Genomic DNA, 17,903 nt, shown 5'->3' on the forward strand with positions numbered 1-17,903 from the left:
TCAGCACCATGAAATTTGACCTCCTCAGCCAGGCAGGGCTAATACTGTAAGTACACAGTTGAGGTTTGTTGTTGTTGTTTTTCTCCAATCAGGGCAGAAGTGACAAAATTATAGGCTGTGTCCTGGAACAATTCCTTTTATCTGTTATGCTAAGGAAAAGAGTCTTAAGGGAAAGAAAAGCATATCAAAGTGCTTGAAAGTACTTGAGAAAATGTAGAAGGCAGAAACAATATCCATTAGTCATCCTTGCTTATAAAAAAGCAAGCCAGGGCAATAAAAAGGCTTTATCCATTTAGTTCCTTCCTTAGAAATCACAAAAGCAGCATACTAAACCCATTATTCTGAACAATTCTTTTTAAAGTAATCCATTCGCTTGGGTTCTAAAGGTAATAATCTTGCGTTATGTTCGTTTGCACGCGTTTCAATTTTATTTTTATGTGATTTTTAAATGCGTACATATTATAAAATGCCAGAATGGGAAGGGTCCACAACTTATGTGGTCTTTATACCTTATTTTTATGGGTGAAGAAAATGAAGTTTACAGAGAATGAATGGTAAGCCTCTTCCCATCCCCAGTAAATTGTCACCTGATCAGTCCCACTGTGGACACACACTCCACCTCTCCAGATCTCAGTTCAATCATCTTATTAAAAAGGAGGCGAACAGTATCATCGCTAAAAAGATCAATGTCAACATCAATAACAATAATATTTACTGAAAGATACTTCGTGCCAAGCACAGTTTTAAGCACTCTACATGTGTCAACTACAAATTGACACTTGCCATCTACCTCTACGAAGATTAAATTATGAACCACTGCAGCTGCTGACCTTCAATACTCCCTGAAAGGAGTTCAGGGTGGAGATCAGGAATGAGGCACTCTGTGCTCTGGGAAAAACTGGCAGAACAGGTCTTCAGATGGTTAGATATTTTCAGGAGAAGATTTTATGAGCCCAATTCTTGCATCTCCTCATATCTAGAAAAGCACTAAAATCCTTCATGGTGATATCTGCTTCTCGTGACTAGCAGTAACCTTCCTGAAACTAGCAGAAAACTTCTGTAAAAAATATGTACTTGATTGCAGGTACTCCCCCTTCACCAAAATCACATATATATTGACCTTCCCGCCTACCTCTTCGGAGCAGTTTCTTAGAGCTATCTGAAATGCTATCTCCTGGGCTATAGTCCTCATTTTGCCTCAAAGAAAACCTAACTCACAACTCTCACCTTGTGCATTTTTTTCAGTCGACAGTGTATTAACTCATTTAACCCTTACAACAACCTGATGAGGTAAATTCTATTAGACTTGAGGTAATTGACGCAAAGAGGTTATAAGGAAATTGTCTGTAGTCACAGAGCTAGCAGAGAGCAGAACCATTTAGGGGGAAAGTAAATGCCCAGGGGTGGTGGTTACAGCTCCTGTTTGGAGTATGCTTACTCCTTTCCTTTCTTGTCATCAGCCAGGGCAGAATATATTCACAGCACCCAGATGAATAGTCTAGATAGAATGATGGTTTTGCACTTGCCACTTTCCCTCCACTTGCCCACACTAACTTCTAACTGCTTCTTACTATCCACTTCTCATAGAACATTTCATATTTTTGTCTCCTTCTTTCTATTGTGATACATATCTCACTGTGTTGTAATCTGCAGTTTATGGATTCTATGTCCTATATTTATGTTGTATTTAGGTCAAGATTCTTATTAGCAGTTCAACATCATCGTGGTGCTTCCTGAAAATGCAGATTTCATTAAAACGGAATCTGTATTTTATGGATTCTATGTCCTATATTTATGTTATATTTAGGTCAAGATTCTTATTAGCAGTTCAACATCATCGTGATGCTTCCTTAAAATGCAGGTTTCATTAAAATGGAATCTGCATTTTAATATTCTTCCAGGTGACCATTATACACCCTTCAGTTTGAGGACCAGTGCATGTGAAGTCTTCAAGTACAGAGAATTTTTTCTTGCTGTTGCTGTATCGCAGGTAGAGGCAGCGGCCCCGTGAAAGGCTGCGGAAGGCTGTGACAGAGTAAGCCTCTAGGACGTGACCTGAGTGATCATGTAGTGCAGGGGTGGCCAACTACATCCTCCAGGCTGCCTATTTTTGTCAGGCCCACAAGATAAAAAAGGTTTTCACATTTTGAATAGTTGAAAAAAATCAAAAGAGGATAATACTTTGTGATACATAAAAGTTAAAAGAAATTCAGTTTCCATTGTTCATAAATAGGTTTTTACTGGAACAGGGCCAAGCTCACTTATTTACATAACTGTCTGATTGCTTTTGCTCTATAATGGTAGAGTAGTTGTGGTAAAGAGCTTCTAGCCCACAGAGCCTAAAGTATTTACTAGCTGGCCCTTTAAAGAAGTCTGCTGATCCCCGGTATAGTGGCCCACGTCCATCTTTTTCTTTATAAACTGTTCAAATGGACTCAGTGAAAGTCACAATTATAACTCTACTTCCTGATTTTTAGACTTATTCTCTCTATTTACTTTCATACATTATTTCCAATTTCACTTAAATAAGTAGAAACATAGAATAAATTATCCCTGAAATGCAATTACCTGATGAAGTGGATATGTTTTTTTCACATGCTCTTTGCTAAACTCATGTCTAAATAAGAATGTTTTAGATGGCATTGGTTAATATTACAAAAGTACGAACTGAGAGAACACAGAAAAAACCTAAAAATAAGTGTGGATTATATCTGCAGTGCTTTCTATCCATAGCTCTGTGTAACTTGTTTTATAGAATTTTTCTCTACCTAAAATTAATTTTAAATCAAAAATTTCTAACATAAGCTCTTTGAGGGAAGGGAGTTACTTCTTACTTGGTTACTGGTATGTCCTCAAGACCCAAAAAGTACTTGGTACATGTCCAGTAGATTTTACAGAGTACTGATTAAGATCATGAACTATGAAGTAGAATTCTGGTTCTACCACTTTCTGACAGTATGAACTTAAGTTATTTACCTTCTCTGTGCCTTTTTCCTTTTCCATAAAATGATACTATTTGTAAAAGTCACATAGCTTGTAAATGGCAGACTGAGTCAAACCTATGTCTGTCTGCTTCAAAGCCCATGATTTTTCTCTACTATAGTTCTCAACTATAGGCTCAAATCAGAATCAAACTATATAATTTTTTAAAGTGCAGATGGCCAGGACTCATGCTAACAATGAATCAGAATTTCTGGATACATTTGTATTTTTCAGATGCTCTACAGGTGAGGCAGGCGTACAGCCAGGATGGAGAACTAGTGCCCTAGGGTGGACAACCTTTCTATTTCTCCTCTTTTCGAGAGGCTTCTATGTATCAGAAAGAATAATTTTTTAAAAGGGTATCAGTAGATTTCTCTTTTTCTAATATTGAAATATTAACTTATTTTCCTTCCCTGTCCTTTTGTTCTTGATACAACAGAAACATCAGTGAGAGTGCAAATCCATCCAATTCCTTGGATAGAAAATAGCTATACCTCTGCGAATCAGTGGGAAATAATCAATACCTTGTGAAGAGTTTTTAAAAGTAGGGATCTGAAGAAATGAATAGACTGAACAAAAGAGCAGTTGCTCAATTATTTACTAGCTGTGTATTTCAGGTGAGTTACTTCAAGCTTTAGAACCATGTTTTCTGCATCTTTAAAATAGTGACAGTACATTCTGCCTTATAAGGTGACGAGACGTTAGCAGGATCTCAATAAATTCTCTCTGTTAATAACAGCAATTATCTCATAATGTGGGGATCCATAAACCTGAAGGTGAAGAGAGGTAAATGACTGAAACTGCTGGAAGCCTGTGAAAACACAGCACTTAAGTGCTTGACCCGGCCCAGTGCCCCAAAACAGTAGGTGCCCCCAAGATATTTCTGACACTATAATATAACTGTATTGCAATTTTCTCTTAAGAAAACTATATTTTTCTTTCTGCCACTCCCTTCCACATGTCTCTCCCTCTCTCTCTCCCTTTCTCACTTTCTCTCTTGTTAATTGATTTTTTAAAACTTCCTCAACACATATTCTGATTCCACCTATAGGTTTTGTTCCTCCTTATCTCCCAATTACAGTGTTTTCTGAGTGGAAAATGACATATTGGCTTTATCAGCATGTTATTAAATAAGGAGATACTATTAACACTAAGTGTTCATTAAAAAATCTTCAGTTAGCATAGCCAGTTAAGATGATCTCTAGCTGTGTAGTAAAGAATTTGGCTTTGCCTGAAGAGAGGTCAGGCCTTTGCCTTTAGCTTTTGGAGGTAATCTGCGTCATACCTGATATGAATGTTTTCGTTTAGGGTGAGGTCTAATTACGGTGGATCTTAGGATGGGGCTGGTCACACTTAATAGTCTTAAATTGGGACTGGTAATGTCAGAAAGACCAACCACATGATTTAGGAGTCTTTGTGTCTCAATCTAGAGGTGGAGATCAACCACATGGACAATCAAACAATCAATTATGCTTATGTAATGAATAAAGTAAAACTCAATAAAAACTCTGGACAGTCAAAGCTTGAGTGAACTTCCCAGGTTGGAGAATTATCTCACATCAATTCAAGGAAGGTAATGCATCCTGTGGACAATGGAAATTTAGCATTTGGAACCCTCCCAGACTCTGCCCTGTGTGTTCTTTCCTTGGCTAATCTTGATCTGTATCATTGCCCTGTAATAAGCCATAACTGTAAATGTAATAGTTTTCAGTGAGTTCTGTCTTTCTAGTGAATTATCAAAACTAAGAATGGATCTGGGAGCCCCATGAACTTGCAGTTGGTGTCAGAAGTGAGGTCAGTCTTGGGAATGACTGTGCCCCGGAGCTTCGCAATTTGGCTAAATGCTGGTAATGGTGTTATGGATTGAATGTTTATGTCCCCCTCTGCCAAATTCATATCTTAAATCATAACCCCCAATGTGATAGTTGTAGGAGGTGAGGTCTCTGGGAGATGACTAGGTCATGAGGGTGGAGTCCACATTTAGTCGGTTTTAGTGCCCTTATAAAAGAGACCCCAGAGGTCTCTCTCATTCATTCTGCCATGTGAGGACACAGTAAGAAGGCACCATCGATGAACCAGGAAGCAAGTTCTTATCAGACACCAAATTTGCCAGTTCCTTGATCTTTGACTACCCAGCCTCCAGAACTGTGAGAGATGAATGTTGGTTGTTTAAGCCACCCAGTCTATAATAGTTTGTTTTACCAGCCCAAAAGACTAAGACAAATAAGTAGTATATGGTGAATACAAGCTGATCAAATTTGTGATGTTTTTTGCTATCAACTTTTTAAAAAGTAAAATCATGAGCAGTCAAGTTACTAATTATATACACACTCACATACGCAAAACAGATTAAAGCAATTCGGGCATCCTTTTTGTCCATACATTTCCTTTTAGCATCCCCAAAGCTCACCTATTTGGAACTTCCAAATTTCTCACCATTTGAGATCCATTGTTCTTCCCTGCCAAAATGAAATGGGAATAGAGAAGTGCTGCAGAAATCCTCTGATATTGTTTAGTAGAACTTGAGGTCTCACATTTTCTACACTGAAAGTATAGGGACTAATACAATGCTATCATGCTGTTTATTTCAGGACTTCAGGCAGCGTCACCTCGAAGTTTACACCAAGGGAAAACATTTAGATGCAAAGTTTAAAATCCAGTAATTGAATTTATCCAAATAACTGCAAATAGCATGTAGATGTTTTAATGTATCTTTTCTGTAGAGTTAAATGTTTAATTTCAACCCAATATGTGGCAGTTGAAATGCAGGTTAATTTAACTAATTGATTTAATGTGTGTCATTAATTAATGCCTATTTTATCTTTCTGTCAATATAGTGAAGCTATGATCCTTGAACTAATCCACAGAAATACAACAAATATAAAGATGTCATGATGAATTTAAATTACTGGTAAAAGGTAAACTGTTGATTTGGAAACACAGTTTTCATATATAAAGAAAGTTTGTTATTAAGAGAAAGGCCAGGCAGCCTTGTGCCTACTGTTAAACACTCAAATCTGGAGTCTGATATCCTGGACTTGGATTGCTACTGACTAGTGATAACATGCAAAACAATTCACCTAGTTCTTTGAAGCCTCAGTTTCAAAATGCTAGTAATAATTACAGTTCTCTCAGATGTTCATTTTGATGATTAACTGAAAAGTGTGTGTGTGCGTGTGCGTGTGTGTGTGTGTGTTTGTGTGTTGGGGGATATATATAGTGCTTAGCATAGTGCCAGGCACACAATAATCTCCCTCAAATTTGTAGATGCTATTATTTTTACAAGCTGCATAAAGGAGTGAATTGCAAAGTCATTTATAAAGTGCATGTGCTACAGAATCATCCTATGAACAATAAGGTTTTTGTTCCTTTAATAAAAGGAGATTTTGTTCTGAGTATAAAATAAAGTACTGTTATTTTATCAGCACGTTCAAATTGTCAACAGAAGAGAGTTTTCATCTACTTAACTAATAACTACCTGATATTCACCTTTTGAACGTAAAGCAATACAGCTTTAGTACTTCAAGTTTACAAAGTGTTTTCTTGTATATTATTTTATCTAAACATCATGACTTCTTTGAAAGATAGGCTAGTCCAAAATTTATTAATATTCCATTTCACAGATGAAAAAGCTGAGGTGCAGAGAGGTTAAATAAATTGCCAGGGATTATAGAATCAGTAAGTGATAGATATAGGAGTCAACTCAAACTGAAATCTTTTGACTTGAATTTAATATTCTTTTTTATTTTTACTTTGTACCTTTTATCTCACTAAATTTCAGTATTCCACTTACATTTTTTAAAAGATAAGTAATCTCTCAAATATTTAGCTTTAAAATTAATAAGAATACTCTAATAAACACATGTGTAAAATAATCAATTGTGATGCTTATGATCAAAGTATTAATATCAAGCATGATCTTGCTATTAATAGAAAGAGAAAAAAACAGTTCATGATCTCCATGTGCAAAGATAAAACAACCAAGTCTGCCATCACAAGAAAAACAAACCTTATACTTTCGTCAAAGAAAAGATTCTAACCAAAACAGGAGAGTTTGAAAGACTTACGAACAGACTTCAAAAGTCTCATAAACAACAGGAGACAATTTTAAACTATATTTTAAACAATTGCTGTGTAGAGGTCTTGGAAATAGTGAAAACAGTGGAAGTAGCAAACAGCAATTTCTTTAGCTCTCTTTTCACTGTTGGGTTTTAACATACATTGTCGTAAGATGTCTTGATTTCTTTCAATTTGTGAAAGATTCTTTGCACTGGAACAGTACAATTATCAACAGCAAAGAAGACATTTTTCTATTGATGATAATAATTTGGGTAATTTACAGTTTCTACACTTGTCTTTATAATGCAGTATCATCGTAAAGAAACATCTAGAGGTATAATAAGGAACCTTAGGTCTTTGCAAATAACTATGGGTTTGACAATGTTGAAACTTCGAGTTTATCAATATAAAGCAAAAAAGGACATTATTCAACTATGATTAAACTCTTCCATTAAACAAAATCAATTAAGAACTATATAATTCTCTAACCCAAAATGATACAACTCCAACAGGAAGAGTAGGTTCCCAATAAGTGGCTTTATTGGAGACTCGTAATATTTTGCAGGCAATCTAAAAACATCGTGTCAGAGAATTTTTCATTGTCTTCAAGGGATGTAAGTTTGGAGCTGCAAGGATGCCCTTACCTTATGCAAACACTGTTGTCATTTAAAAAAATACTATTTTCTGTTAAATTGAGCCATGGTGACTTGCTTCAATGTTAATAAAGCACAAAACTTATATTTGACTTTCTGTTAGAATGTTAATTCACAGTTGGTCATGGAATTTACTACTAATGAAAACAGTTTCATACAGTTACTAATGATGAAACTAAATTAATCAGCTGAATTAGGATGTGTGGTATACGTAAACATGCAGGAAATTAGAAAGCCATTGTAAGATTAATCATTTTTTAAAGGCAGTGAGAGACATAAAGTATTAACTCTGCTTTTATCTCATAGAACAGGAAAGAAAAAGAATTAAAAGAACCAAAAAATGAGTAACTGGCAAAGGGTCTATCAAGATAAATAATTATCAATTTTAGGGTTCTGAAATAATTTAACTTAAGAATTTTTTCAGTGGTGTCTTTTTCTACATCTGGAATTTTCCACTGACAGATATGGAAGTTTTAATTTGAAGAAAAAAATTACTTGGTCATTTCACTAATTCTGCAAATAAGTGATCCTATAAATTTAGATGAGTATTGCTATCAGCTCCCCCAAGGCAAACTTTTCTAATAATTACTGCTCAACAACTTTTCCACTTTCCACATGTTTTTCTGGATCATCTTTATCAAATATCTTTCTAACTATTTAAATATAGAGTTGCTCATGGATTTCAGAAGCTTCCTGATTTTTACCACTGTCAAGTTTAGGGAAACATTTTACCTCTGGACCAAAGTCATCTGAGACAACATTAGTTTCATATTTGTATCTCTTCCTTTCAAATTATGATGAATAACAGAACTTCATAGATTAGATAAGGAAATACTATGGTGAATCCATGTTGCTTCAGTTCATAAGTTCTGTGGAAACTGGCTTTATTAAATTTGCCAGGGTAATGTAATGAGAACTTCCTCTGGGTCTACCATCCCACCCTAAAATGTCCTTGCTTAGTCTTACTGACTCTTTGCCATATTCTACATTATCGTATTCTCAGTCTCCTTAAACTCATTAAAGTAACTCTGTTTCCACTCCCCTTAGCAGATAACCCATTTCCTTGGGAAGACTCTCTGATAAAATTGCTATGTCTTTTTTCCTCTCCAAATCAAAATCTTCATTCATCTCGTTACTACACATTCTGTTCTCCTTCCTGCATTTCTCAGAGGAAGGAGTTCCACTACTTGCCATTGATCTCCAAACCACGCTTATCCTCTTCGGTGTTGTCCATCAATAATCCCTTCTCCTTTGTCTCTTCTTCCTTTGCATTGGCTGTAAGCATTTTCAACAGGCCATCTCTCAATATTGCCTAATTATTTAGCTTTTAGCCTCCTCTCTCCTTCATTGCCAAACTTCTCAAATGAGTATTCCTCACTGTCTCCCATTTTTAGACTTCTAATTGACTCAAATTCTTTTCATCACAGCATTCTCCTTCCATTATAGTTTACTAAAACTGTCTTTGCAAACATTTTCAGTGACCTAATTGTAAATCTAATCACCTCATATTAGACATACTCCTACATGCCTTCATGAGACATTTAATACTGTTGACCACATCCAATCCCTACACTTAAAACTCTCTCTCTCCCTCACTCTCTCTCTCTCTCCCTCTTTCTATCATTTCTTTGCTTCAAGGACTCTTGACTCACTTGAGTCTCACATAACATCTCTCGTTGCTCCTTCCCTGCCTTTTATTTGCTTTTGGGGGTAGGTTCCACCTTTGCCTGTATCTATTTACCTTTTCCATATTTCCATTCATTTCCATGGATTCAACAGAGCACTGGTTCTTAACTCAACTCAAAAGACTGTTGTGATGATTAAATGCATAATGTATTTAAAACAATGGCCGTATTCTGTGGTCTTATAAACCCCCAAAATGTGAATCTGCTTCCTCTAGCTCCCCTCACCATCTTGATCCAATATTCTTCTGAATATGAATGATACCTGGTTTGCTCACAAAGTTCTTTAATTTTTCCTTAGGAAATTAGGCTTCAGGAATAAGGCTGATTGTAGATGAGGTAACATGAAATTCTAATTTCCTTAAGAAAGTTGGTAAATTCAGTGTTTGGAATAAAAAAAAGACAAAGAATGAAAGCAACATAAAAATATAGTTCAGTCTACAACTAAATGTGCCAGTTCTTTTTATATATAATACAATCATGTAGAAAAGCTTTTAAAATAAGTACAGCTGTGTATTCACTGAAAATTAGTCTGTCAATTGAATATTTACTGTAGCTTCTGAATAATCCATTTTGTCTGGTTTAATTAAATAATTAAAAAAGCATATGGGCCTCTGCTAAAGGAGAACACATTGTTAGAATGTAATCTATTTATTCCTCTGCATTTCCTTTTATTGTACATTTTTTGTAGTTTTCTAATTTTAAGCAGTAACAAAAATATTCTGCAAGAAATAAAGGCTTGATTGTATTTTCTCTGTCTAAATAATCTGGACTCACTTTTTTAGGACAATGGCCTGGAAAATGTATTCAGTGTTAACAATACAATCTGCCCTTGCGGGGCTATTCAAAGAGGCATAAAATGACAGCAAATTTTCATTATGTATATATATTTATTTACAATATTGTTTTGATTCTTTCATTTATATCTATATTTCCCGTTACTAAAAGAACGTAAGAAATGCCAGATTGTTCAAGTTCAAGTTCTTTGTTCAAGTTCTGTATTTTGCAACACTAGACCTTTCTTTCAAGAAACAGTAGTGATTTTTACAAATCTGAACTATAAACACAGTACCTTGATTAGGATATATATTTTTTCATCTTTAATTTTTATACACTGGTCTGCAAACTTAAAAATCTCGTTATATTTCTTCCCTTTTAAAAACCCTTTGCTGACTCATCATTGTCTACAGGACGAAGCCCAGGCTCTAGGCATCCCTAACTCAGATTTGCCTTTCTCTGCAGCCTCGTCCCCATCTCTACTACTGCCTGCTTCCCTTTTCTTCCTCCAACTCCATCTGACAAGCTCTTTGTAGTCACCCTTCAAATTCTAGGTAAATTTTTTCCCCTAGGAAGACTTAAAAATTTTTTTCCAGCTTTATTGAGATATAATTGACAAATAATATGTGTAAGTTTAAGGTATACAATGTGAATATTTGATATATGTATATATTATGAAATGATTACCACTATAAGGTTAACTAACATACCTATTACCTCACATAGTTACCATTTGTCTTTTTTTTAATTTAATTTTTTTATACAGCAGGTTCTTATTAGTTATCTATTTTATACATATTAGTGTATATATGTCAATCTCAATCTCCCAGTTCATCCCCATGGTTACTATTTGTGTGTGTGCGTGTGTGTGTGTGTGGTGAGAACATTTATGACCTACTGTCTTAGTAAATTTCAAGTATACTATAGAGTGTTGTTAACTATAGTGCCCATACTGTACATTAGATCCCCTAATTTTATTCATTTTATAACAGAAAGTTTATATTATTTGACAAACATCTCCCCATTTCCCCCACACCCCAGCCTCTGGCAACCAATCTACTCTGTTTCTTTGTGTTTGACATTTTTAGAATCTGTATATAAATAAGATCATACAGTATTTGTCTTTCTTTGTCTAACTTATTTCACTTAGCCTAATGCCCTCAAAGTTCATCCTCATCCATGTTGTTGCAAATTGTAGGAATTTTCTAGGAAGATTTTTGTAACACTATCTGCTTTTCCTCATTCATGCCCATACAATTAAGTACTCTCCTTTGTAATACTACTAAAGCTTGTACTTTCATTTTCACTTTAGTCTTATTGTATTGTAATGACTTTTTATTGTGATAAAAGGTATATAATATAAAATTTACCATTTTAACCATTTAAAGTGTACAGCTAAGTGGCAATAAGTACATTCACATTGTTATGCAAGCATCACTGCCATTCAACTTCAGAAATTTTCACATCTTCCCAAACTGAAATTCTGGATCCCTTAAATAATAACTCCTTATTATAGTTACTTTTTACCATGTTTATCTTCCATAACAGACTTGAGAGAATTGTTGCTTTATTAATATCTTAGTTTATCAATATATTTATACCCAGTACTTAATGCAATGACTGGCAAACAGAAAATGCTCAATAAATGTCTGTTGAATTGATGTATCATTATCAAAAGCACATATCAGATGACTATGTCAGCTAGCCATATCCGATTGTCAACTTTCCAGCTCTACTCCAACCAACCCCACAGTTTACAAAAAGAAAAAAAAAGAACATACTTTCAGTGGATTTCACTTTACCAAAACCAAAACCAAAACCAAAACCAAAAAACAAAACACTACAAAACAAAAACAAAACTACACCTTCAGAGCTTTCTCATTTCATAAAGTATAAATTCCAGACTCTGAGCATGGCATTCAGGGTTCTCTAGGATCTGCATCCTATCAACTCTCTACACTCCTCTTCTACATCTTTTCATACCCTAATTCTTACCAATACAATATAATCCATTATTCCTAAAACAGGCAATTTTAGGTTTCCTTCATCATACTGTTTGCTCAGCTTGAAATGTTTCTCCACAGTTTTGAAGCCAAGTCATTGTTTTCCTTCAAGGGTGAAGCCTTCTCTGATACTTTGGTTTAGAATGAATACACTTCTCTCTGCTTTTTTGCACTTTGTTTGGGTCTCTATTTTATATTAATTTAGTTCTGTACTAAATTACATCCTACTTATATGTTTATATGTTTGTCTCCATCACTGGAGTGCAAATTATATAAACATTTGCATAATGCTTTATTAATTATTTTATTTTTTCTATTTCTTCCTGTCAGGGACTCACAGAATTTTCTGCACATAGTAGTTGCTCGATAATTATATTTTGAAAGAACAAACAACTTAATTTAATAATATGATCAATGTATTGCTGTTTATTGAGCATGCCTAAGGCTGTTCAAACTATCTATTAAGGGGATAGCCAAGGAATAATGTGAAAACACCAGGTAGAATGAACTCTATACAACGCAATCTGACAAATATATATTGATCACAAGGTTTATATCACTGTACTGAGTGAAATAAGCACAAATGAGCAAGACATAGCCCTCTTTCTCAGGGAACTAGCAACCTAGGCTTAGACAGGTATATAATTAACTCTAATACTTGTTGAACAGTCATAATAAATGCTGAAGCAATGAGATTAAGCAATTTAAACTAAGAAGCAATGACTGTTGGCAAGAAATCGTAAAAGATTTCATTATAAAGGTGATGTCTGAACTTGAGTTTAAATGGGAAAGTATGATGTCAGTGGGTGGATTGGGGTTGTGGAGACATTCCAAGAGAGACATTAGCATAAGTGAGATTTAGAGTCAGGAAAAATGTTGGCTGCTTTCAAAAACAGTGAATACTATAACTTAACAAGAACTTAGAATGACTCAGAGCAGTAGGGGTAATAGGAGTTAAGGGTGATTTTTAGGTTAGGACCACTGAAGGGGTGCTCAATAGTATATTACAGGTCTAGTAGTAGATACCATTATATTATTAACATATATAAATATGTAAATTATATTATTATGTTAGTAGTATATTAATATGGCATATGTTACATTATATTACGTCAGAAAATATTATGAAAAATAATCAATATGACTGGAGCTTTGCTTAGCTGTTTTAACCGTGAAGAATTATATAGCAGAAAACATACTGTAATATCCCAGTTGAGAATAATGAAGATCTGAACTATGGTAGTTTTAATGTATATAGAAAAAGCTGAGAGTAAATGGATGTAGGGTAGACTGTGGACAGTTAAATGTATGGATTGGAATCACCTAAATACATAGAGCTAAGATAAATTTAAAGATAACCACATTTTCAAGTAGGAGAGAACACTGGTACATTAAGAGAAATAACCTCTCTGGGCTCACTTGTAAAACAATAGTAGTACCTAACTTCCAGTATCATTTTGCTGATATATGTGCACTTAGACTAAAGCCTAGAGATTTAAAGCACTCAGTAAATATTAGCTATCGTTATTATTAATTTACCAATAGAATAATCTAATATGGAAAATGGCATCTGACTCTAAAATATCTTTATTATTTCATTTCTTTATAAGCGTAATGAAAATTTATTAAAAAAAATCAAACACTACAGAAATATATAGTACATATTTGCAAACACCAAAGACAACTAATAATAACAGTTTGGTATTTATATCCAAAATTTATTTTTCCTAGTCCTATAATAATGTGTTATTATTACTTGTAATTGTGCAAAATTGGGAGCATTCTCTGCAACTTCTTCCTTTTTTGTATAGTAGAACATTTTGGATCTTTTCAGAACAGAACATATAGTATCTCATATTCTTTTTAAGAAGACTGATTATTTCACTGCATTAATGTACCATAGAGAATCTAAGGGGACACAAGGAAAAACTAAGTGGAGATCCAGGCCCACCAGCACATATGGCGCCTTTGTGTAAACTAGAAAAATCGGTCCCTATAAGTGGTTACAGACCCTTTAGTGCATGTCTTCATTATCAAACCCTAAGCTGGTTTTTAATCCTTGATTAACCCCTGCTGAACATGTGTGTCAGAGAACAATTTATACAAACATTAGCAAAGCAAAGTCCTGTGGAGATGCCAAACCAATGTTTACAATCTTTTGTGGAGCTCAGAAAAGAGCATGGACTTTGGAGCTATATATTTGGTTTCTTTTTCACCAGAGTCATCATTGAAGCCTTGGATGGATGAGAAATGGATGAAGTCTCCATGGGAAAGATTGTATAAAGAAAAGTGTTAAAGGGTGATAACTCCAAAACCATCTGTGAGAATGGGAAATTCATTTCTGAAGTTTAAATTGTTGAACCTAGGACAAACAAAAGCCTATAGAAGCTCATTTAATTGGCCTAGCTTATTTTAAAAAATTAGGGAGTTTGTAACAGACAAGATTTTTAGCATGGTTGAAAATGTGTATTTGTTTATGTGTGAAATGTAAATGTAAATATTACTTCGTTAAGAATCTCTTGGTAAGACTTATAATTAATGACACTGGCCTCCCACTTCCTTAATTCTTTAAACGTAGGAAGTTACTACTAAAGAGTTTTAGTAATAATAATACCCCCATTTGCATTCCTGGAATAAACTTCTGAAAAAAGGTAGCCTTGTAAATTATCTGAGAGAGGGAGAGAGAGACAAAGGCAGAGAGACAGAGTGAGATGGGGCTATTTTAGTGCCCTATATACATTTAATTTGAAATCTATTTATCTATCACCTATTCACCTATCTATATCTTATCTAATGACCCAAGTTCATTTGTAGACAAATAACCAAAGAAGTAAAATCTTCTAAGGAAAAAACAACTCTTTAAATCCCATGGATGATTATAAAATACTTCCTTAGAGTCATGAACGAGAGCAAAAGAGTGGATCCGATGATGCCACTAAACATGGGCACAATGCTTCATTTGTAACATTTTCTAAATTTAACAGATATTTGACATGTTTTCCAGTTTTGGAGCTGTGCTTTACTTCTCAAAAGGTCCGGCATTCTGACTGCAGTCCTTCTAAATCCCCACCTCACTAGCTCTCATATCACTAACTCATGATAATTCTCCTTTCATCTCTTAGTGACAGATCTGAATCACCAGAAATCAGAGAGCATGACTCTGGCAACCAGTTTTAACAGGCCTTGTTCAGTGGCATATACCAAATATAATTTATTTTTTGTGACAGTTTTAATAAAAGTGACGTGAAACACAAGGGGTATAAGGTTAGCGATATTGCACCTCAAAAGAGGAGAAAGTTTGGTATGTTACCTCCTGATTAGCAGCAGCTAGTTCTTCTTCCAGTGCAGAGACTCTTTCTAAAGAAACCCTCAGTCGCTCCCTTACCTAGAAGAAAAACCAAAATATGTGCAGTAATGTACATCCCATACATATTAAACTGTGCTGAATCCATTAACATTATCAGAGACAGTCACATTTGAAAAAGTATTAAAGTATATATAGCCTTAAGTGCTCAGGAATACTATGACTACATTGTCATCTCATAGTATGACTGTATTAAGGGATTTTCTTGTGAGCAAGTCCTTCTAGTGTTTCGTGACAGAGTTTACAATGGGGTTGAAGATCAACCCCTCTTGTTCTGAATTCTGATTCATAGTAAGTGGAGGCAAAGTTCAAAAGTTTATTATGAATTCATCTGTAAAACAGTCACTGATTAAGCATAAGATATAGGCAAAAAACTTTCTACTTCTTTAAAATAATAACTATGTTTTCCTTTGACATTTAGTACAAAATAATGTGTCTAAAAGCAAAGGATTCTTAGAACCTGAAAAATGTTGTCCATTGCTCATGAAATTAATTTTGTATTAGTTAGAGGTCTAAATTGTTATTGAGGGATTGGAAAGTATATACTACTCCAGAATTCCTAAATACTTTTCAGATACCAAAGGTTAAACCATTATATTTTATAGAACCAAAGACTGCACATTTAGTTTGAAAGTAATGATTTCCAAATGTTTCACACACAAATGAAACTCAGAGAAGTGTTTCTTTGAGCCTTGCTTTCTTAGAACTTCTAAAATTGTTTTAGTTATTATATGTTCAGATCTATAGATATGCTCCATATTAAATTTGTCAAAAGTAGAAAAGTTCAGAGAAAGAAATTTGGCTAAACTAAAATAAATGACTACAGCAGTTTAATTTTCCTTAAAAAAAATCAACAAAATTTATAGCTTCAATTCAATATGGAATTCATGGTGAGTTTTAGATTATTTATGAATTAACATTGATTTTCCATGGGAATATAACAGTGTGCATTTTAATTATAGAAATAAATTATTTAAATGAACATTCATTTTAGTAATTTATTAATGGTATATTTTAATTAATGGTCTTTTTCTTTTTTTAGTAAGATTTAACTGGGAATATAAGTTAAATACACAAAATATCTAAAAGCCTAGATACATAGTAATTTTAAAGTTGAATTTACGAAATTATTTTCTAGTTAGCAAACAAACAAAAAACAAGTGATATCCTATGAATCTAGAATCTAATTAGAAATTTTTAAAAATCTCAATTATTTTAGTAATGTATAATGATAACTGAAATATATTCAGGTGACTGGGTGCACTTAACTCCTGAAATACATCTTGAATAAGAAAGAATTAATGTCTGACTGGAATTTTAATATTAATTATACTTAGTTATGTTCAAATTCTCTGAAAATTAGTAATACATACATAAATGGACATTTGATATCAAAGATAATCACAGAAGATCCTTCATGATATTTAAGTACGCCAGATGGGCTGCCAGGTACCAGTGCTGTTAGACAAATATCCAATTGTTCATAAAAATGCATAAAACTAATGCTGATTCATAAATGAACAAGAGCTTCTTAGAAGGAAATCTTTAATGATTTGACTTGGGGAATACTTTTTTCATGAGTGCTTGGATGCAAACAAAGTAAACATCCCAAAGGCATGAAAATGAGGAGGATTGCTGATATGTGGAATGCAGATATCAACAAATATCTTAGTAGGTGTCCTTGTTATTTAATAGGGATGATTGTAAAGTTTATGTCCACTTCCTAAAATAGCAGCTATAAAATATAGGTATTCTGATAAAAATCTAAGAATCCTAGTTGATGAGAACAGCAATATGAAACAGTCTAAATATAAATTAATCTCAACGTATGCAACATAATCAGATCACATTTAGACTGCAGTAAACAGGTTAAGGCACTATATTTAAAGACATACTGATGCATTGGGATGTTCCTAAAAGAGTCATGCAAGCCACATAAGGAGCAGTTGAAACCAGGCTATACTGCGGGTTAAATGTCTTCCTTTCTTTGTTAAACTGAAAATCACAGAAACTGTTCCGAACTGTTTCAAATTTACCACAAGCATGTATATTCTTATTATATTGAGCCTTCGAGCAGTAAAAATTATCAAGCTTTTCAAACAATATGAAAAATCACCCCTCAATAAATTTATAACAGCATTTGCAACTTGAAATTATATTATACACAAAGTAATGAACCTAAAACTCTCTTCACAAGAAAATAAAACAATTGCTGAATATATTTTGAATTCATGTTATAAATGTAAAAACTGATGTTACAAATATTAATATATTTATGATATGAATGCTTTATTCACATTTATATGAGAATGAAGTATTCTCTTTGTATTTATTTCTTGGGTAAGACTCAAATGAATGAAACATATTTGCTTCATCTTGCACT

The 17,903-nt window shown here is 33.9% G+C and overlaps 1 protein-coding gene across 8 annotated transcripts in view; it reads right to left on the reverse strand.

Moving 5' to 3' along the window:
• The window catches only part of PPFIA2 (PTPRF interacting protein alpha 2), a 476,859-nt gene that overhangs the window by 154,243 nt on the left and 304,713 nt on the right, over nt 1–17,903 (reverse strand). For 7 of the 8 annotated variants that reach the window (XM_036867009.1, XM_036867010.1, XM_036867008.1 and 4 more), the window contains one exon: nt 15,467–15,541. The exons of the other annotated variant lie outside the window; for it this stretch is intronic. In XM_036867009.1, the coding sequence (XP_036722904.1) occupies nt 15,467–15,541 (75 nt within the window). The remainder of the gene's footprint in view (nt 1–15,466; nt 15,542–17,903) is intronic. 8 annotated transcript variants of the gene reach the window in all.

This window comes from Balaenoptera musculus, chromosome 10 (genome assembly GCF_009873245.2).
Source record: "Balaenoptera musculus isolate JJ_BM4_2016_0621 chromosome 10, mBalMus1.pri.v3, whole genome shotgun sequence".
In the NCBI taxonomy this organism is placed as follows: Eukaryota; Metazoa; Chordata; class Mammalia; order Artiodactyla; family Balaenopteridae; genus Balaenoptera; species Balaenoptera musculus.